Source organism: Eumetopias jubatus, unplaced genomic scaffold (genome assembly GCF_037043125.1).
Source record: "Eumetopias jubatus isolate StellerSeaLion01/CBP00866 unplaced genomic scaffold, mEumJub1_p1.0 scaffold_12, whole genome shotgun sequence".
Taxonomy (NCBI): domain Eukaryota; kingdom Metazoa; phylum Chordata; class Mammalia; order Carnivora; family Otariidae; genus Eumetopias; species Eumetopias jubatus.
The window spans coordinates 55,104,809-55,128,323 of NW_028274818.1; the positions used below are offsets into that span (position 1 = coordinate 55,104,809).

Consider the following 23,515-nt stretch of genomic DNA (forward strand, 5'->3'; position numbering starts at 1 on the left):
ATGGCAGATGACAGGTACCTTTTGTTTGACTGTTTTATGTTCAGTGTCTTAAAAGGCCAAGTAACCAACCAGATAGGTTTTAGGCTTGGGTGCAGTAAAAATATGTCTTGTTTTAGATCCAGACCTCATCAAGCATTTCAGATACTGACTGCTGCCATTTGTATTTGTGGCTACAGGTTGTAGCTGTAGTCTCTTAGTTTCTTAAAATGTAGAAACGGATTGGGGTGCCTGGGTAGCTCAGTCAGTTAAGCATCCAACTCTAGTTTTTGGCTCAAGTCATGATCTCAGGGTTGTAGGACTGAGCCCTCAGTCAGGCTCTGCGTTGGAAATTCTCCCTCTCCCTCTGCTCCTCACCCTGCCTGTGTGCCCCCTCTCTCTTTCTAAAATTAATAGAATCTTTTTAAAAAATGTAGAAACACATCTTATTTTATCTATATAGACCAGTGCTATTCAACAGACATATAAATGCAAGTCATATGTATAATTTTAAATTTTAATAGCCACATTTAAAAAAATAAAAATAAAGAGGTAATACTAATTTTGATGACATGTTTTATTCAACCCAGTGTATCTACAATACAATTAAAACCTATAATCAACATAAAAATGGACATGTTTTAACTTTTTAAGTATTAACATTTCAGATTAGATAAGTATTAACATTTCAGATCCAGGGTATTTTATTTTACACTTACAGCACATACTACAACTTGGATCAGCCACATTCAAGTGCTTAATAACGACACGTGGCTAGTGGATCCTAAACTGAGGGCACAGATGCAGGTCCTCAACAGGAAGGAAACAGATACATAGATTGTGAAGTCTTTACTACTAGTCAAAATACTGAGCTGAGGAAAAAATAAACAAAAAACCCCACAAGGTAATCTACAAAATTCAGCTACCAAAAAATCAAGTAACAATTATTAATACCATAGTTAAGAAGCTGTCAGTCCTTGAAGTACCAACTTTAAAAATTTTAACCTTATTTTAACTGTAAGAATGATAAATCGTTATGTATCTTCCCTGCTTTCTTGTTAAAACACGTTACTTATAATTTAACTTTTTCTTAGATGACTAACATCATCACTATAATACCAAAACATGGGACACTTTGTTTGCTTCAGTCTTCTCACAATCACCTTGATAGTTTCAAATGTGTTTTATTTTAAAACAAAAATCTTGAGAAGTAAAAATAAATAAATAATTTTAAAAAATTTAGAAGTTAGACAAAATGTAATTTGTACTGAGATTTTATGGTTTAGAGCAGTTTTATAGAGCACATAATGCCTTTTATACTAGTTTTGTTGTGTTGAAACACATAAATTACAGCTAATCAAACTTGTATAATATGAGGGCCACACACATGTGGCTTCATTTCATTTCTTCAGCAACAAAGAAATTTAGATTCTATTTTTGGAAATTCAAGGAAACAAGTACAATTATTTAATTATACTAATTTTCCCCTTGACAAATATGCTGTCAATAAAATCCATGTAATAAAACTCTTCTATACTTTATACATTACCCAAATAGAAATGTCAGAAGAAGTAGAAAAAACCAGAGAAAGTGTTAAGCTAATGAAATTTAATTTAAATTATTTCTTCTTGGAATATTAAAAACTTTTAAGTGAAAGGCAAGGTTGAATGGGTTCTCTGAAGAATTAACAACTGGCCTAAAGAATAATTTATGATCTTATATTTGCTTATGTTAAACTGGACTAGCCTTGACTAGCATGTAGTCAAAACCACACAAAAGACGCAGTACGAAACAGACTGAGATAGTCATTCCAGTGGGAAAACTATAAAGGCTGAGCAGGAACTGGCAGTAAAGAGTAAGGACTGGGCAACGATGGGGGCTGACACAAAGCAGAAATGGTTGTCTCATAAAATTTTACTTTTAAACTTCTAGAAATGAACACTGGCCAGCAAGGTTCCCCCTCTTGTGAAGACCATCAAAGATTCCCTGTCAACCAATACAGCAGCATTAGGAAGTTCTGCTATAGAGGTTTGAGGTTAAATAGTTGCCCAGATTATAAAACCAAACAAACACCAAAAATGGGATAAATATATGTACTTTAAAAACATCTTCACTTAATTTCATGTCCCTTTTTTTAACCACTGACTAATCTGGAGATGAACAACTGACTTAAAATTCTCTCAAATAACTGTAAAAAAAGCATTAGTAACATAGCTCAGTATTATAAACACAATAGATTTAAAAAAAAAGGCTTATTTTTTGGTATTAAAAAATGTCTATAATCTCTTTTGCCCTCTTTTTAAAAAATTATCCAACAAAAATCAAATCAAAATCACTTGTATTAATAAATTACCTCTTCATAAAATATTCTAATTATTACAGTGCATTCATTCACTTCACACAGTTTACAGGAAAGACAGAAAATCAGCAGTCTTACCGTTACGGGAACATAGGATATAAAAAACCAAAACAAAACCAAAAAAAATGCAACACACCAAGCCAGTTGGTTTTATACACAACTAATATACTCAAAAATCAAAGTCTCTATATAAACATGAAATATAAATGCTTTCCTGTATTTTTAAGACAAAATTCACAAGCATAATAGGCCTCCCTTTAAAGTGGTATTAGAAGTTAATAAAATTTTAAGGTATAATTTGACATAACTCTATTTTCTCAGCTTAGTATTGCTGCTTACCATACAAAATGAATAAAAATACCAAAAGAGTATTTTTAACTTATGTACCCTAGCATGCATCAAGGACCTTTAGAGAAGGTTGTTGTACATACCTTGAAGGTGAGGCTGAAAGTAGTGGGAGGAGCTGAAGTTAGGCTGGAGCTCTGTTGTATAGTCTCCCTCTTAGGGAGGGGGAGGGTGTTGGGCAAGGGCACCTGAAAAGGAAGGCAACACATATCATAATCTAAGTCTGCTACAAAAGCCCCATTACAGATAATGCTAATGTACTCTTTCTTAGGGTGTTTATTTTTCTTCAGAGCCAAAAGGAATATCTGATTAGAGATACATTGTGTCTGCATTAATTGATAATTCTGGACATCTAAGAGAAATACTATCTGCTTTTTTAATGCATATAATTACAGAAAAAGAATCTGTCCCAAATATAAGGTACATACTTGAAGGCAGTACCTCATGTATTTTAATGTGTACAACAGTCACCTGGGGATGTTATTAAAGTGCAGAGTCTGGTCAGTTGGTCTGGGGTAAGGCCTGAAATTGTGCACTTCAAATGCAGTGATGTTGCTGGTCAGTGGACCATACACTGTGTAGCAAAGCTCTAAGGAATATAATTTCCACCTTTAAGGGATCCATAGATGCTATGAGAAGCATTTAAAATGATACTGTAAACATTAAGAAATTAACTTCTATCCTGCAGTATAGTCATTTTTTTTTTTAAAGATTTTATTTATTATTTAACAGGGAGAGACACTGTGAGAGAGGGAACACAAGCAGGGGGAGTGGGAGAGGGAGAAGAAGGCTTCCTGCGGAGCAGGGAGCCCAACGAGGGGCTCGATCCCAGGACCCTGGGATCATGACCCGAGCCGAAGGCAGACGCTTAACGATTGAGCCACCCAGGCGCCCCTATAGTCAACATTCTTATAACTAGACTCAAGAATAAAAGTAAAATCGGGAGGAAAGTACGGAATACCACCACCACCCTGTTACATTAAACAAATTGCTTCACTATAGTTTTAACATGATTATGGCAAATATTTTTAGAAATGTGAAGATATTAGAAACTCATTAGCCATATCTTTTTCCTTTAAGTCTCTGGATCTTGAAAATTTTATTATGTACTACTGTATGACTGATTTTAATGGTTCATTTATTCAGAGAAAATGACTGAGATACTTGGAGGTTTTAAGATAATCACTTTGTGGTACTATGGAGTATCTACCAGAGATTGATAATACTATGCACTACTTAATGGAGATGACTAAATATAAATCTTTAAAATAGCTGTGCCAGGAATAATCAAAAATACCACCTGCATTTAAATCTTTTAAGACACTCAAGATTCAAAATGATTGTCGTTATTAGGTAACACTAAGCAATAAATAACCAGCTAAAAAATCCTGAAAAAGTAGATTAAGCTTTGATAAAGGGAGTCTTACCAAGAATAATTTTTTCAAAAGATAAAAGTTCTATGCATAAAATGGAACCCTCAACCACACTAAGGAGAAAGGAGCATTTCAAAAGGTCCTAAAATTTTTCCCATGCAGGACAGTTGTTTTTAACACATTAGGCAAGTTCAGAATCACCACCATACTCGGCAGAAAACGCAATACTGTGAAATCATTCCAAACTGATGACCATTTGTAATGCTCCCTGACCCAAAATGGATGTTTGTTTTCAAACATGCTCTGGATACACAGCTAAAAATCAAATGTAGACTGTTTGCTTAGATACAAGACTGGGTCTCTCCCCTTCAGTTGTCCTGCATGCACGAGTCATATTACATTTTAATTAGATCACACAGAAAACCATTAAAACACTCAATATGGATATTTCCAGTGACATGTAAGTGTTCTGAGAATAATCTTTCCTTCCTTACTCGTATTTCAGAAATCACATTTTTAGAGGGTGATCTGGCATGCTTTCTCGAAAAAGTGACATCTAAGAAATATACTCTATATTTTTTAAATGAGAAAAGACACGATTTAAGTAAAATTAAACTTTATTGACACATTATTGATTCCATATTTGGTAACTGACATAGTGCCACTGACAGGGAGTCTTTCTTTCCTTCCCAAATTTCCCATTACTTCTTAAAGGAAGTTAAATAAATGTAAGACTTCCTCCAAAAGGCCAGGGGAAAAGGATCTGGCACATCAAGTGAAGTTCTACTACATCAGAAAGCTGGAGAAATCATAGTAATTGGCTCCTACAAAGCTCTCCTGCCACAAAGAGAAAATGTGTGACACAGTCGCTTCTTTCTCTTTTCCTCAAGCTCTACAGCCCGACTATCGAAGTTGGATTAAATGATCCCTAATGCATCTTGCCTCTCTACAATTCTATACTTGATGCTAGAAAGAAGAATAGACAGCATAGGAAAAATACTGTAAGGCATACAATTTTTATTCTTAAAATGCCAGAGTTAAAACCCTTTGTGAGAAACCTTTAAATATATCTGTGAAGGAGATTTTTGCTAAGAATGAGCCTTTGCTCATTATAGAGAGCTGTGTTTAAAAAAGAGAGCAGCTGACCAAATTTCTACCACACCTGCCCTCCGAAACAAAGGTCATACATGTGACTTCTAAAATGCTTTTCTACAGGGGGTTACCTAACTTGTCTGGGTTTACAATTTTTTCGCCTGTCAGTCAATGAACTAGGCAAAATGATGGACTGTACTGCCTTAACGTAATCCTGAATTATAACATAGCTGTTCTGGAAAACTACAGCCTAAAAATTTACATGACTTACTACCACTTTTTAACACAGCATTTAAGAGTTTCTGAAGTACTTACATATACATTACAGCTCAAACTTCACTACAGGATTGTTGCTAAGGTACAGCAAAAAAAAAAAAATTTTTTTTTTCAAGTTTAAAAAGAAACCCCTGAATTCTTGGTAACACCCTGATTGCCTTTTTGTTTTGAGCGAGCTTTCACTGCATTGTAAAAAGGTTTAAGAACAAAATCACCAACCAAATAAATTACTGAACTTGCAGAATGTAGAAGGAAGAACAAAAATTCTTACCAGATCCAGGTTAACAGGATTAGTACTTATGAAACTGAGCCTAAGTTTTGACTATTTTTGCTAATTATTAGTGCTCCAAAATGCAAATTCACTACAACCCTTTCCCAGACAAGAATTAAACACTGGTCACACACTATGTATTAGATAACAATAGCCAGGTTCCTAACCACACTTTCCACATTTGAGGTTGATTACTTACATTATTAACCAAAGTATCCTCCATCTTTGCATTATTAGTAGCCACAGTGTTAGGCAGAGAAGAAGAAGGTGTAGTATAGTCTGTTACAGACTCCTGTGGAGTAGTAATAGAAAAAAAAATACGTTGTAGACTAAATTAATAACTCATTTTCTAATGGCAGCCTAACAGTTGTAAAGTTGTTTTGGAGGAAAGCAGGAGAGGAGAGCAGATCTTAAGACTCAAGTCACTCAAATCTTAAAGACTAATACTGTGATAAAACAAATGTGGACTCACCACGGAAGTGGTAACATTTCAACTATTGCCAGGTCCTGTACATTTTTTAAAAATGCATTGCTGTATTACATGTCAACTATAATTCAACTAAAAAATTGTTAATAATTTAAATGCATGCACAGTACTAGGAAGTTGCCAACAGTGCTATTTATTTCTGTGGGTTACTAAGGGTTACTAAAAGAACTGTGTGGTTCTCATAATCTATAGCTTACTTTCAACTACTGATTATGTCAAGATTTTAGTTGTTGCAATTAGGTTTTAGGATAAACTTGTTTATCATCATGAACCTCTTCTTTAAATATGGTAGAGGTGGATCATAAGAGTTTTTATTTACATATACTGACTGTATAGCAATTAAGAGAGAAAAATATACAAATAACACGAAAGTTCCCACTTACCTTTCTTCCCAATATGTACCAGAGTGAACACAAAGTGGCAGATACAAATTTTGCTATTCCCACAAATATGAGTCCATATAAGTCACTCTGTTTCCTGGCATCTTGCCTTAATAATTGTATTTTTAAAGATGGTCCCTAAATTCAAGTTAGTTATTTCCTCTGGTGCTCAACCAATGAAACAATGATCTATTCCAACTCGGAAGAAAACTGCCTATACTGGAGTTACTGAAAATTTAATTTGATTTAGTTCCTGACTTCAAAATCTTACTAGTGGGCAAGATAAGGTGCCACTGTAACTCCATTAATAAAATAAAAATCTAGAGCAATCCTTTAAAAGCCTGTAAACCCAGCAAAAAGCATTCTAATCTTATGTACTCATTTTTCACCTGAAACTACTCAACAGTCTAGAACTGAGATTTCCACATAAAGAAATAACTTACTGTAAGGAATTTCTTTAGATCACAAATGCATACGATGAAATAAAATATTCCCTGTAGAAATAATAACCCAGATGGTTTACAGAATTATATGCCTCAAGCCAAAATAAAAGAAAAAGAAGAACAGAAAAAACAAGTATCATCACTGTTTTCCTCACTCATTTTCGACACGGTTTGCATCACCACCGCATATTGCCTACCTTCACGTTAGCGCCGTATTCCGTGGACGACACGGAAATCATCGCTCCTATTTCAGTAGACATTTCCGCAACTGCTTTGGTTTCCTTTGTTGTCACAGGATCTGAACTTCTGACTGTAGCGGGGCTTGGTTTCTCTTGACCTTCTGGCTCCACCTGTTGGGCATCTTTTACTTTTCTATTTTTTAATGAACGTTCTTTTCCAATAGGACCTGGTTTATGTTCTTTATTTTCTAGTGGACTCAAATCTGGAAGCTAAAAATTCAATGTTTATGACAAAAGGGTATCATGATCAAAGACATTCACTGAAAACTAAATTCAATTTCACAACCATTACTAGATTCTCCCATTAAAGTGTTAGTGGCTTTCATACAGTTCTATCTGGAATATGAATTATAATTTACCTTCTGGGCTTTGATAGGGCCTGCCCGTGGCTGCTTCTGCCGTTGTTCTTTAGGTTCGGGTATCTTGTCAGTAGTTTTTTCCGAAAGTACAGGCACAATTTCATTTTCATTCCCATTTGAAGCTGGAGCACCAAACTGAATTGTGTCAATTCCAATTTCAACTCCACTTTCTTGACCATTCTTTGTTCCCTAGGAAGAGAATATTTTCAAACTTGCTTATCCAAGCAGAGGTCAAATATGACCGAATGATGTATTAGTAGCACATATTTCAAAAGTACAATGGAAGGAAGTTTGAAGCGATCTATGTATTAACTGATATTGATCATGTTTTGAGAAACTTTCCTTTAGCCACTACTGATCTGTATTAAAAAGGAATAAAATGGAAACTAAGACTAAAGTTTTTATTTATTTTTGAAGATTTATTTATTTGAGAGACACAGACCACGTGTGCATGGAAACAGGAGTGGGGGGAGCGGCCAAGGGAGAGGGAGAAGGAGAGACGCTGACTCTGAGCTGAGCATGGAGCCCAGTGAGGAACTTGATCCCAGGACCCTGAGATCACCACCTGAGCCGAAATCAAGAATCAGATGCTCAAATGACTGAGCCACCAAGGCACCCAAGACTTAAGTTTTTAAAGTCCTGGCTTTAGGTGTCATGAGTTTTACTATGAGCAAATCATAGCCTCAAGTTATTTGCTCCTTTAAAACAAATGTAAAAGCAACAAACACACAAAGATAGCACCAGCAACAAATAAACAGATGAATGAGTGAGGGAAAGAAGAAAGACAGCAACACCAGTGTTACCCACTTTTAAAAAAGTATGCTTGGAAATAAAATGAAACAATGTCAAGTAAAATACTCTGTGATTGGTAATAAAGCGCACACACCTTAGGAATCCAATTAAACTGTTAATTTATGTGGAATCTTCTTTGTGCTAGGCACTGATCCAGAGAGACTCTAAGAATCTTAACTTGCAGAAGCTGCATTACAGTGAATGGAGAAAATGAACAACTAGAAAATCTGATGAGGGACATGCAAAAATAAAAATATGGTTAAGCCACTTTAGACTGGCAGACAGAAAAAGGTCCTGGGGAGGTCACACTGAAACTCAATGTAAAAGACAAAATCAGCGGGAAATGTTTCTGGCAGAGCAAACACCTAGTGTAAAGGTTAAGAATAAAAAAAAAAAAAAGGCTAGTGAGGCTGGAACATGGCAGGTATTAGGAGCAGTAGAAGATGAACAAACAGAAAGCTAGACAACACACGGTTTTATAAGCCAGAGATGTTTATAACAATTACTTAACATTTCCAGAAATAAATAGACAAAACTTGGGACAAAGTTCAACTTCAGGCTTTGATCTTATAATTAAATCATTACTTCACATCAGTTTCAGCATCCCTGAACTCTGTGTATCAATTACTGCGTAAGGTTACTGTTACATTTAACAGTGTTAACAATGTCAACATTATGAACAGGGCATGTCATTCAGATTTATTTATTTTTATTTTTTTAAGATTTTATTTATTCATTTGACAGAGAGGGACACAGTGAGAGAGGGAACACAAGCAGGGGGAGTGGGAGAGGGAGAAGCAGGCCTCCCGTGGAGCAGGGAGCCTGATGCGGGGCTCAATCCCAGGCCCCTGGGATCATGACCTGAGCCGAAGGCAGACACTTAACGACTGAGCCACCCAGGCGCCCCCAGATTTATTTTTAGTATCTGAACATTCTCTTTCAAATACAGGCAAACATTATTGATGTAACTTAGAATAAAAATCTCTGTTTGCTTTAGTCAATGCTGAAATTCTATAGTTAGTTCAGTATAAATGTAGTTAGTATTAGAAAAGTGAAACAGTAATCACTGAAATCTACTATGTACAGAAACAATGAAGAAGTTATAAATAATTCAATGAAATTCAAAAATAAATGGACAGTTAAGAGAACTATTAGAGAATGTTAGTTTTAGGAAAATATCATATCCTTTGAAACAAAAAATGTGCACAAAATATATATAATACAAGAAAGGATAATAAAGCTTAGATCATATTATCAATCTTTGTGAGACTACTCAGTGTATCTAACATTCATAGCATTGAACAAAATAATCATTAAGAACTGTACTTCACTAGAGTAATTCAGGAAGTCCCATTAAGGAATACTTTCCATCCTTTGAAATAAATTAAAAGTGAAATACAACTTTGCTAGCTCAAAAGTTCACCACGAGGCAATATTCCAAAATCATGTGCAATGAACGTCCACCAAAAAAATCACATTTTATCCAGAAAACATGAAGAACACAAAGAGGATGAAGAAAGATGTGTGTGAAAAAAATGAGATACTACCAAAGTATCTTCCTCTTTCAACTGGCTGAAGGCAGATGTAAGCGTTCTTTCAGTATTGCAAACCTGTAGTAGAACGTCCCCAAGAGAAATCTTGCAGCTTAGAGTGCTGAGAAATTATTCCTGTACTGAATGTCAATTTAAAAGACTGGGACCAGACGTTTTAATAAACTCATTAAATCCAGTGCACTCACCCAAAACAAAAGAAACAAACTTTCCACTTTGTCCTTCATATTAGCATGAAATATCTATGTAAGAAATGCTATGATTAATCCTAATGTCAATACCAACAGGCAGAAGAAAAATGATTAAATCGAGGATCCTAAATACTGAATGCAGTGATTCCATATTTCACTTGACATCTCTGTAGAACTTTTAAAACAGATGATGAAGTCTTCTCCAGACCTAAGTCAAAAAGCTACAGTGGGCGTTGGGGCAGCAGGAAGACTTCTTTAAAGAAGTCTTCAAATTTTTAAAAAATTGTACCTTTATTATCTACTGTCACATGTCTCTGCTCTCCCTTTAGAGCAAACCTACTTACTCTTAAGTTCTCTAAATGCACCTTTCCTCCCACTTTCTCTTAAATTCACTCTAACCAGGCTTCTGTACCTACTGCCCCACTGACACTGTTCTTGTCAAAATCACCAGTGACCACCATGTCATTAGCTCCAATTCTCAGGCCTAACTTATTTGACCACCCAGCAGCATCGGACACAATTTATCCCTCCTTTCAACTCACCTTTCACTGAGATTTGAGGACACTTTCCATCCCCCACATCCCCCTGAGAGGGAAAACCTTAGGACTTAGCTTCTGATTCTCTTCTCTTTTCTAACCACTCTCAGAACTCATTCTCCCTTGGTGGTCTCATTCAACTCATTCATTTTAAGCACCATCTAATTAATGGCTATGAAATTCAGGTCTCCAAACTAGATTATCTCCTGTGAACTCTAGACTCTCCCACCTCACAACCTACCCAACAGCTCCGCTTAGATGTGTAACAGACACCCTAAATCTAACATGCCCTAGACCAAATTCCCTTATATTTTCCCCCAATGTGGATCCCATGTTATAGCTTCCAATCACAACTGAGGCAACTCTATACTTCTTGTTGCTCAAGTCAAAAACTTTGGAGGTAAATCTCATTCTTTTTCACATACTATGTTTAATCCTTCAGTATCTGTCGGCTCCTTCAGTATCCTTCAGTATCTATCTTCAAATCTTCAAGTAGAAACGAACCATTCTTTATCATCATCAATGCCATTTCTCTGGTCTAAGTTACCATCATTTGATTATTATGACAGCATCCTAACTTCTACTCTTTGCCCTTCACAGACTCGTCTTAACTACTCAAAATCATCTTCTAAGAAAAAGTCAGGTCCTGTTATTCTTTTGCTCAACACTATCTATTGTCTTCCTACATCTCCCCAAGGCCCAGTAGGGTCTGTCCTCTGTTATCTTTCTAGCTTCATCTGTTGTCTCTCCATCCCTTAACTTCACTACAGCCATGCAGACCTCCCTGATCCTCCTCAAACACACCAGCCATGCCCCTCTCTGGGGGCTTTTGTATTTGCTATTCTCTGAACCAAGATTTCACTTTTCCTCAGAAATTTCAATAGCATGCTCTCTTACCACCTCTAAGTCTTTAACTCAAACGTCATCTAAGGGGCACATTTTGGCCAACCTATTTTAAATTGTCTCCAGATTCCTTGAGAAATTTCTTATGCACCTTCTGTACTTTGCTTTTCTCCTTAGCACTGATCACCATTTAACATACATCTGGTATATATTAGTGGTCCACTATCTATCTACCACATACTATCTGGTATACATTAGTGGTCCCCCCTCCCCATTTACAATGGAAGCCCCCTGACTGCAGGGCTTTTTGTCCATTTTTATCACACTGTCTCCCTGTTTTGTAAGCCCATGGGTTAGAAAACTGCCTGGTATATTACACTCAAGGAATTTTTGTTCAATGAGTAAGTGAAAAACTGCTGACTTAAGTTGTCATTTACCAATACTGCACATTTGAGAAATTATGTTGAACCTCCTGTAAACTCTGCTTCTAGGTAATTATATTGCCTTATTATTTCAGGCTAAAGACATGGTAGAAAGTTGAAAAACTAGTAACTGCACTTATATCCTCTGTATAAAAGGACTTTTATTGAGACTTAATTTAAAAAATGCTAACCTTATTATGTCTAAAGGTGAGAAGCAGCCTATGAATGTAGAGATCCAGCAGCAGTATCACTTGGGAACCCGTTAGAAACGTACTCTGCCCTCAATCAGACCTAATGAGACAGAAACTCTGGGCACGAGTCTCAGCAATCTATTTTATTTTAATAAGCCGCCCAAGGTGATTGTGATGCACATTCAAGTTTGGGAACTATGTTAAGGGAACTGCTACACTAACCCTGCTAAGGCCATTATTAAGTCTATTCCTACCTCTGATGAAGTAGCTGATCCAAACGATGTTAGTGGCTTATTCCACGCACTGACTGAAGGTGGCTGTGGTGGACTAATGGGACCTACTGAAAAAAAGAAGTCACGGGAAATGGAACCATTAAAATTCAGAGGATAATGATCCCTGATGTACTTTATCTTTTCTTTTAATGGCAGCTAGACAATAAAACAAAGATTTTCACAATACACGTAGAGATTTCAGCATACCAAAATAAATATAAGCTCCCCCCCATTGTGTATTTTTTTAATCAACACAAAACCATGCCCATAAAATATGCCATTAAAATCATAACACAAGAAACAAAGGTTTTAAGAAAGGAAGCTAAGAAAAAAATTACTATTACTGCTTCTTACTAAGAAAAAGGAGGTGGTTAGGAAAAAACATACTGAGTATACAAATAAAACTGAAAACAAACCCCAACATTCTCACGCCAGACCCCATCCTTCACTTCTCTGTTGAACTTACATTTCTTCGAAATGTCATTCAGCACAGCTGGTGGGGCCACCTTGTTATCCCATAATTCAGCTGTAAGTGTGCCATGTGACTGTGAGGTCTGGATGGACTTTCCTGTGGCTACATAATCTGTGCCATTAGGTGTCTGAGCTGAAGGCAGTCTAATTGAAGGTGGTGGCTGTTTTGAAGACTGTGTTGTAGTTTGTAGCGGACTCTGGACTGGTTTATGAGTCTGTCCCTGAGTCTGGGATGGTGCACTGGGGGCTGGAGTGGGGACTGGGACCAGTGCCGGGGCTGAAGCCGGGGCAGGGACTAGGGTAGGGGCTGGGGCTGGGGCAGCTGGGGCTGAGGTGGGGGCTACTGGGGCTGAGGTGGCTGGGGCTGGAGTTGAAGCTGAAGCTGGGGCTAGGGCTGAAGCAAGGATGGGAATTGAGGCTGAGGCAAGGATGGGGACAGAGGCTGGGGATGAAGCTGAGGCAAGGATGGGGGTTGGAGCTGGAGCTGAAGACGAAGAGACTGAAGCTGCAGCTGAGGTGGAGGGTGGAACTGGAGTTGAGGCTGAGGCTGGGAGTGGAGCTGAGGCTGAGGTTAGGACTGGAGCTGGGGCTGAGGCTGGAACTGGGACTGGGGTTGAGGCTGGACCTGGAACCGAGGCTGGAGCTGGAGCTGGAGCCTGTGCTTGCTGGGTCCCTGTAGCCTGTTTTTTGGCAAACCGTGGAGGAAGCTTAGAAGTCTGACTTCTTCCTTTCTCATTTGCATTCTTTTTGTTCCAGACCTAAAAAATTGGTAGGAACCATTTTTGTCAATAATGTAACTGAAAGTACAGTTCATGAACACAGTCTGACAAGATCTACTAATTTAGCTCCTTTACTTTTCAAAATAGGCACTCAACAGAGCAAAAACATCAAGGCTGCTAAGGAGATTTTAAATTATGAAAAGCAAAGATGCTAAAGGGGAAAAAAGACTTAAATGTATTATACATTCTTGATAAATGGTTCCACAATCCCTCTTCCCTAATTCTAAAATTCAAAAAATTAAGGAATTTTTCAATGAATTCATTTGGCAACAAAATCTGACCCAATCTGACAAAAAGCAATTTATCAACTTCACTCATGTTTACCACAGAAACATTAATCTGTGGGTGTTATGCTATATAGGATTTATGCACTATTTTTACCTTCCAAAATAAATGAGTAGACAAATCAATGAATGACTTCTAAAAATATCTAGTCCCATGCTCTATATTTGTTTGAACTTAGTATTACCGCTCATGTAAGATTTTTACAGTGTTTCTTTGTTTTTGAGGCTTCTCATCTGTTAGAGCTTGTTATCACTATGATCAATGTGTTTTACTTATTTTTATCCTGTGTCCGCATTTAGCATAATGGGTGTTTGGGTTGATTTAAATGGAATAACCAATCTTGATTCATTTTGTGTGTTTAAATGAATAATTTAGATTATAATCAAAACCTTTATAGGTGAAGAATCTGCAATTTATTAGATCATGGCAGTTGTATTCATTAGATTTCCAAGATAACTTAAAATTAACTCTACCTCTGCCATGAAGTAAGATGGGATAAATAAGATGACCAGTACTGAAACATGAAATCTTTTTGATTTAAAGTGAATATGGTCTACACTCAGGCACACGGTGAGCTACTACAGTGACTATGTTCTATTTAAAATTCACCTCAATTCTGGGTAAAAAGCTTAAAGTTGTGAAAATCATTCTGAACACTTGAATAAATGCAGCCTTGACATTATAGATAGAAACCTTAACCACTTGTTAATACATTCTGCACAACAAATAACTAGCAACAAACGTAACACTCACCTGTATGATTTGTTCTTCCTTCTTTCGACGTTCTTCATCCTGTAAACGTTTTTGTTGTTTTTTGGAAACCACCTCAGTAAAACCGTCATCATTCAAATTTGACTGGGGGTCTTCCACTACTGTTACTTCAGGATGGTCGTCAATTATAACAACACCTATGGGTATGGGAAGATTTAAAATGATATATATTTTTTCAATCTTGAAAAGGTAAATAGAAATGTTTAGTCCAGTAGTGATTAAATATAACCTAATTCCCATACCACACAATGGCCATTTATTAGTAAGATTTGAAAAGAATGCAGAGACATACAAAAAGATTTCATAAACAAGCTTAAAGAAAGTCTTTTGACTTTCTGAAGTGCTCTGAATGATATACACCTTTTTTTTCTTCATTAACATAGCAGTGATGTCTTGTAAAACAGTATCAAAAAACAAAACAAAACATCACTCAGTATCATCCTACTATCTTAGTCAAATTCCTTAACCTCTACTTTCCCAGCCTCAGATCTGTATTGTGCTATAAAGATCTAAACAGCACTTTACTTCATTTGCATGTAACCATTCTAAGAGGTGAATATTACTATTGTTCCCCCTTTTTAAGGATGAAATAAACTCTGAGAAGCCAATATGCTAAAGGTGAGCTGGTGAATAGTCAAGCCGGTCTTATGACTCTAAATGACTATTCCATGTAGACCATTTGTCTACAATATGTAGTTGTTAAAAAAAAAGAAAGAAAGAAAAATATGTGACAGTTCTATGTGAACCTAAAGTGGAAGAGATGTACATACGTCATAATAACCTAGCTGATGAATAACTCAAGATGTATCTTCAACTCACTGTCCAACTAACAATTATTCAGGCTATCTTCTTAAAATCATACATCCCAGTGAGTGAAAGAAATCTAGATCCCTTAAATTTAGTATTTAAAAGAACTAAAATAGTTTAGGCAATGTGACTTGTGGTTGCAGGTATAATGTTTCCAAAATAAATATAAGAAAAGGGTGAGGCAATTCAGATAAATTATTTTAATTTTGCAAATAATGTATGTTTTAATTGGGGGACACACAATAAAAATAGTTATTTGCTTGGGAATGATCCATATACATATAACTCAGGATGGTGATAACTTGTGAGGGATGGCAAAAGAGTATTATCAGGGAGTGGTTTACAGGGAATCCACCTGAAAACATTGCTCTTTGAATAGCTAAAAATGTGCATTTAGGAAAACAAATCATAAATATTAAAACTGGCTTCCACTCCTTTTTAAAAAAGATTTTATTTATTTATGAGAGAGCGAGTGTGCACACGTGTGTGCGAGCAGGGGGAGGGGGAGGGAGAGAGACACTGCGCTGAGTATGGAGCCCCACAAGAGGTTTAATCTCAGGACCCTGAGATCATGATCTGAGCCAAAATCAAGAGTCAGATGCTTAACTGAGCCAGCCAGGCGCCCCTGGCTTCCACTCTTCAAAAACCTATTACTGTTAGGGCGCCTGGGTGGCTCAGTTGGTTAAGCGACTGCCTTCGGCTCAGGTCATGATCCTGGAGTCCTGGGATCAAGTCCCACATCGGGCTTCCTGCTCAGCAGGGAGTCTGCTTCTCCCTGACCCTCTTCCCTCTCATGCTCTCTCTCTTTCTCTCTCTCAAATAAATAAAATCTTAAAAACAAAACAAAAAAACCAAAAAAACCTATTACTGTTATTCTGTTCTTTTCTTTTTAAAAAATACTTATTTAATTGACCTCTACACCCAATGTGAAGCTCAAACTGAAAACCCCAAGAGTTGCATGCTCCACCAACTGAGCTAGCCAGGTGCTCTGTGTTACTCTGTTTTTCTAACAAAAGCCTGATCGGTTCTGTTTCATCTATGATAGTTCTACATATGGCTTAAGGAGTAATGCTCATTTCAGTGAAAGGTCAAACATTTCAATGGATGCCATGTACTCCATTACTTCAGAGTGGTAATGAAACCTCTTCATATTTCTAAGTTCATCTCAGTCTTCCACTTTGACTAAAAAGTGTGTGTGTTTAAAGCTTTTCTTCATAGCCATGCCATCACCCACTATTCCAATCTTCTTCCAAAGAGCTTCTTTAGAATGTTTTGAAGTTAGTTTACCCAACTACACACAACATTTGTAGAAATTTGAATGATACTTTCTGTTCGTTTTCAACACCCTGTTCTTGCCTGGTCCTTAGTTAACATTTTGGGCTAAAAAGAAATTACTTAACGAGTATTAGGAAAACAACCTAAAGATGAGTTAACTCATTTAATGAGTTTTAAAAATGTATAGCTCAGTTTCCACTGTCAACTCAGAATTGTAAGGGAGTTCTTACCTTTTTTATGTCTTAATCCAATAATGTAATACTTTGGGAATTTCCTACCCCAAAAGTTCTTTTGAAGAAAGAACACTGGTAAACCGTTATTTGGAAAGACAAATCTGCCATGTTTTGTGGACTTTTTGTAATCTTCATTTGCCATTTTAGGAATGTGGGGTTTAGACTCTCCTTTCTTTATGGACCACCATTAAGACTGGCATCCAACCTTCCTATGGGTCTACTCTGTTCTCTAAATCAGGGCTTTCCAATTTCAGCACTATCAGCATTTTGAGGTGCTCATCCTGTGCACTCTAGGATGTTTAGCAGCATCCCTGGCCTATACCTACTAATATGTCAGTAGCACCCAGCCCCACGTTGTGACAATCAAAACTGTCTCCAGAGACTGCCCAATGTTGCCTGGGGTACAAAATCACTCCTGTTGAGAACCACTGCTCTACATAATCTAATTAAAAACTCTTAAACATGCAATTAAGCTAAGATTATTTCTTTCCCATGTGAATCCTAAAATGGTATTCTAGAACAACAGTTCTCAACTATTTGTGTGCATCAGAATCACCTGGACAATTCTGTTAAAACACAGACTGCTCCAAGGGTTTCTGATTCAGTAGGTCTGAGGTAGGGGCCAAGATTCTGAATTTCTTACATATTTCTAGGTGATACTGATGGTCTGGGGACAACATGTTGAGAATGAAACAATAATGCCAAGGTCCTGGGCCCAAATCAAGTTTTGTATAATAACCATTAACAAGATGAAAATTCTCATCTTTATTTTTTAATACTGGAATAGTAGTACCTAACCTAACTTTCCCATTAATATGATCTGGCCTTAGTAAATCTCAATTTTACACAGTATTTCCAGCTTAAGTCTATCTGAATGAATGGCAAACAGTGCATTTTTACATGTGTAAGTGCCTTCTCATAGATATTCCTTGTTAACTTCTTCAACAAATATTTTCTTATTGCATGTGTTACCCTTTGCATTTCATATCCTATTACTTCATGGCTTTCTGAAAGTATTTATCCAGAGCAACACTGTCTCCCACTCTATTATGCTCTATTTATCATATCTTAGATACCAATTTTGTCAGAGGTCTAAGTCTAAGGTTAACATTTCTTTCACAGAAGATAAAGCATACACTGAGATACACCTAAGCATCCTCTTAAGTCTTCTACGCTTCCCTACACCTGTCTGGCAAGGTGGAGCAGTTAATTTTCTCCTTTTTTATGAGGAATAATGAAACCCTACAGATTATCTTTAACAAGGACTTTATCAAGCATTCAGGGCTGGGCTAAAAGTTGGTGTTATTTTAGTTCATTATATCAATTAGTGATTCATAATCAGCCTCTATCTAGACCTTGCAGGTCCAATTCCTTCCCTCTTTAACAACTTCTTTATTATAATATCGACTCAAATGTAACATAATACATACATAAAAGGAATATAAGACATACTTGCATAATTGTTGAGATCAAACTGTGATAGTGCATCTACTTTTTCTTTGGGTTTTTTAGGGCCTGATTTGGGGTCCTCTCTTTTTTTCCCTGTGGAATCTTTGGTGTTCTTTTGTCCTGTACCATTAGGTGTTCCTTCCTGGTGGTGTGCAGAGCTGCCACTGACAGGATCAACAACAGCTGTGCCTGCAGACTGGTCATCAAATGGCCTACAAAACAATAATTCAAGTTACTATTACCTCCACATAATGGAACCGAAGAAAAATTACTGGCAATTTCTGAAGTCTGATCTAAGAAGAAATAGCAGTGGGACAGAAGACTCTAAAACCAATAAGCTTTAGGGACTTCTGCTGAGTACAACTTCACTAAGATTGAGTTTCCCAATAAAGGAGGTGGACTTTCTTTCCAGGAATTAAACTCCAAAATTCCAATTGTGCCCTGGAGGCTCTTATTGTGTCTGTTTGTCTGTCATGGTATAAATAAACTAATCAACACGGTTTGGAGCAGAAAATTCCTGTGATCCAAGCTAGTCCCAAGTATTTGTTTCTGGATCTTTTCCACAACAGGGCAGCATATGAAAAATTTAAAAAGCATTCTGTTTATACTATGTGTATCAATCAGATACATAAACGTAAGCATACAAAAAACCATTAATATGGAAATAATTCACTTCACAAACCAATGTATTTCCAGAGTTTTTGTTTCCTATCAAATTTTATTCTTGGATTTTTTTAATTTATGAAAATATACCTTGGAAAATGGGTTTACAAATTCATTTTCATCTTAGCCAACAGTATCACTTGAGATAAGAGCTTACCAAGTGCTTGACACAAAGCATGAGCTCGAACATTTAAAGAATAAAATGATTTCTTCTAAATGGGACTCTTTCAAGACTCATTTCAATTACAACCAGTAACTGCTATTTCTGCAGGTTCGAAGCTGTTATCTACATGGCACAGGAGTCTTGCTAAGTTGTTGAGATCTACATTACATAAAACCAGATCAACATTCCCTCGAGTGTTACTACTCAAAACCAGCATTTCATCACAGGCGGTAACTGCACTGTAACTACACATGCCATCCTAATTCTTTTGGCCTTCTGAAGAGAGGTTCAAATTCCGTGTTAAGACGGTACTCAGGAAACACAACTGGTCACATTATTTCCCTAAATTTTTTTCTAAGTTATCAGAAAGCCAAAATATTTTCGTTGATGGGTGTGGTAACCTGCAATGCTAAGTACACTGTAACTAACCAATGCAGATTAATATATTATCTGAATAAATTATCAGCTCAGGCTGCAAACCCAGGAATTTGATCAAAAACCAGGGCAAACCATAATAATAACTGTTTACTATACACCAGATATGTTATGTAGTCACAAATATATCCGTAATCTTCACCAAGTTTAAAAGTACCATTATTTCCTCCCTATTTTACTGGCGAGGAAGCAGAGTTTATGTAGGCAGTAAGTACCAGAACCTATTAAAAATTAGGCAAATAAATGAATGAAAGAATGAACAAAACTAGGCATACTGCTACTGTAATTTTTCCTAATATTAAAGAAATAAATAATTTACAATAAACAACATTGTAATATTTAAAAGAACAGACCAAGCTTAGCACAGTTTCGAAAAATTGTTTTAAAATAAATCCAACAGTATTTATGTTACTGGTGGCCTGGGTGGCAGTTCTGGGCCACTACCTAGCTGGATCATTCCCTGTAGTTTGCAACTCACGAGGAAGATATAATTTATTCTTAAGGTTCAACATTCACTTCCTAGCAACCAGTACAGAGTGATAAAGCATATGGTTAAAACGTATTAAATCTCAGAGCACACCTATGAGCACCAGAGTTTTGCAAAGAGGAACCAAAAGAAAGGAGGGCTGCTCATCATTAATAAGATGACTTTCAAAACAAAAAAAAGACTTACCAAAAGGAAGACACTGTACAGGTCCCTCCCTAGATGTACAGATATACATTTCTAGAAAAATGTTAACTTAGGAGGCAAAGACTCCTGAGACCCATTAACCTCTCTTGTTCAAGCACCCTTAACTTTGAGAACAGACAAAAAAATTTAGGGGAAAACAATGTCTGGGTCCTCTATCTAGACTGGCTCCTTTGCTCAGTTCAACTTTCAGGTACGAATGCAATTATTTCGAAAATAAAGTACTCACCCTCGCTTCCCACTTTTTGATGGTGGACCACTTCTCCTCTCATTTCTAGGACCTGAGAAATTCCTTCCGGATTTGGGTGGACCACTGTTGCCACGCCGATTCTGGCGATCTACGCCAGGCCTCTGGCTAGAAAAACTTCTCTTTGCTATTTCCCTTTTTGGAGGTAAAACATTCTCTCCGGCCTTTGTAACTGCTTGTGCATTCAAATCAGCATTTTTTTTTTCATCTCTCTCACGTCTCTCGTTGAAATCACTGCTTTCAGAAGCTGTTTCCCATTCTTCATTCGCCTGATCTGAAGAGTTCTGATTAGATAAGTCTGGCGTCTTATTCCCAGAAATATCCCCAGCAGGGTTAACCGGTTCTTGAACCACATTATTAACGGTGCCATTTGTGGGCACTGCCACCTCGTTGGTTTTGGAAGCGGCCTCCCTCTCTCTGAGACGTCTAAATCGAGGCGGCTTATCTTGCCTTGGTGGTCGGGTAGGACGTTGTCGTCGGGGCCTCTCTCTAGCTGGGTCAAATTTTCGCTCAAATTTTGGAGGTCGCTTATCTACTGGTATAGGAATAAATTGCTCATGTCTTCTTGGTGGCTCTCCATCGTCTGGCTTAGGAGCTTCTGCCTGCCTTGGGTTCCACTGATTGTCCCTGTAGGCAGGTCTTCGTAAGGTGGAAGGGCGCGATGGCCGGGCTCCAGGATCCCTTCCACCACGTCTGAATGTTCCCCCTCTGCCTCGCCGTGTAGGCTCTCCTTTAGGAAGGAAGCCTGGTTTAGATTTATCATCATCCCTCGCATAAGGTTTTTCTAGAGGTCTATTATCTATTCGGATGTGATTTTCAGGCTTGAAAGAAGACTGAGGCTTTATAGGTTTTTTGTTTTCAGACCGTTCCTCTCTTTTGGGAAGTTTACCTTTGCTTAAACTATCCTTATCACTTGCACTTTCATGAATTTCACTGTCTGTGTCAGTCTCTGAACCTCGCTGTCGTCTTCTTTTGGGAACAACTTCAAAATCAGAGCTCTCACTTCGTGTTTCACTTTCTTCTCGCTGTCGAAGAGGTCCTGAGGGCACATGCTCTGTCCGTGGCTTATTGTCTCTATACTGAGGATAGTCTCGAGTGTGCCCCCTCCCACCCCGGCCACGCCCTCCGTAAGAACCTCTATAGCTTCGGCCTCTGGAATAGTATTCACCCCGGCCTCGACCTCTGTATCCTTGATCTGGAAACCAATCTCTATCTCTAGCTTCTTTCCAATAGGTCCGAGGGGGTAAAGTGGATTCTTTTTTAACTGCTGGTCTTGAATCTGGTCGAGGCCTCTCTAAAACAAGATCTTTGCTACCCAGTTTCTCAGGTTGTTTTTCTTCTTTCACTGCTGGTGCTGTGACAGTTTGCTGGTTTACAGTTTTAGCCACAGGCTCTACCTCAACACTACTTAAAGGTTCCAAGGGCTTCTCAGCATCTTGAGGTGGCTTTTGAACCACAGCTGAAGTTTCTGTTGAAGGTAATTTCTCCAGTTCTGGTTGAGGTGGTGGTGGAACTGATTGCGGCTGAACCGGTGCTGCAGGTGGTGGGACTGGAGCAAGAGGATCTTTCTTTTCTGTCTTTTCAGGTTTTACAACTTTTTCAGTGACCTTTTCTCCCTTTTCCCCTTCCTTCTCCTTCCGCTGCTCTCGCTCCTCTTTCATATCCCTAAGTATAGGTTTTTTAATGGGACCTGATCTTCTCACAGGCCTATCATTACCTTCTTCTCTTCTGTTGGAGCTTGGCCTTGGGCCCCAACGAGTTTCCGATTTAGATTTATACAGTTTTTCAGGTTTGGGTCCCTCAGAAGATCGTATAAAGCCATCCTTCTTTGGCTTTTCCTCTGTCCTTTCTACTGGGTCCTTTGAATCAGTGCATCTGCTGGTTACTTTAGGAATGCCTGCAGATGGGTCATTTCTTTGCTCCTCTGATTTTTGAGTATGGTTAGATCCATGGGAAACACTTCTTTTCCGGGCAGGCTGACTTTCTCCAGCTGACATCCGCTCTTCTTGAGGAGTGGATACAGTTTTTTGATCAGGTACATCAAAACAAGCAGACTGATTGTTTGTGTCAGTATGGTGAGATCTAATGTCTTCCACAGATCTGCTTAAAAACTTTTGTACTTCTGTCTCACTTGATTCTCTGACAAAGTCTGCTTTTGGATGAACCTCTAATTGACCGTGTTCTACAGGATAAGCAGCAGTAATCTGTTCCTGATCCACTGGGGCTTCAGGCCTAAAAAAATGAGAATTCAGAAGCATAACTACCAAGACAAACTCTTTCTCACAAGTGTAAAGCAAAATAATCCCTTTAATTACAAACCACAAATGGATCCTAATCATAAAAACCATTTAAAAAGGATTCTAATCTTTATGTCTCCTTAAAAAGTTTAGTGCAGCAATATTCATAATAGCTGAGAGGTGGAAACAACCCTCAGTGTCCACTGACAGATGGATTAAATATGGTATATACATAAATACAATGTCCTGACATTAAAAAGAAAAAATACTGTTATATGCTACCAGATGGATGAGAATATTATACTATGTGAAATGAATAATCACAGGACAAATACTGTAGGATTCCACTTATATATATATATATATATAATGTAATCGAACTCATCCAAGCATAAAGTAGAATGGTGATTGCCAGGGACTAGTAGGAATGGGAAAATTATTTGCTACTCAGTGGGTATAAAGTTTCAGTTATACAAGATGAAAAATTTCTAGAAATGTACTGTAAAACACCATGCTTATAACACTCAAAATTTCATTGACGGTAGATGCCACGTTATTTTTTCCCTACAATTACAAACAAATGAAATTCATTCCTTAAGATAAAAGGAAGTTTAG

The 23,515-nt window shown here is 37.4% G+C and overlaps 1 protein-coding gene across 12 annotated transcripts in view; it reads right to left on the reverse strand.

Moving 5' to 3' along the window:
• Positions 1-23,515, reverse strand: part of PRRC2C (proline rich coiled-coil 2C) — a 92,320-nt gene that overhangs the window by 16,703 nt on the left and 52,102 nt on the right. For all 12 annotated transcript variants that reach the window (XR_003612273.2, XM_028122948.2, XM_028122943.2 and 9 more), the window contains exons 16-24: positions 20,646-22,895; positions 18,471-18,679; positions 14,686-14,840; positions 12,864-13,626; positions 12,380-12,465; positions 7,601-7,789; positions 7,200-7,451; positions 5,892-5,984; positions 2,767-2,868 (exon numbers count right to left, since the gene is read on the reverse strand). Coding sequence is in view for 11 of the 12 variants with exons in the window: in XM_028122948.2 (XP_027978749.1) it covers positions 2,767-2,868; positions 5,892-5,984; positions 7,200-7,451; positions 7,601-7,789; positions 12,380-12,465; positions 12,864-13,626; positions 14,686-14,840; positions 18,471-18,679; positions 20,646-22,895 (4,099 nt within the window). In the remaining variant the exon portion in view is untranslated. The remainder of the gene's footprint in view (positions 1-2,766; positions 2,869-5,891; positions 5,985-7,199; positions 7,452-7,600; positions 7,790-12,379; positions 12,466-12,863; positions 13,627-14,685; positions 14,841-18,470; positions 18,680-20,645; positions 22,896-23,515) is intronic.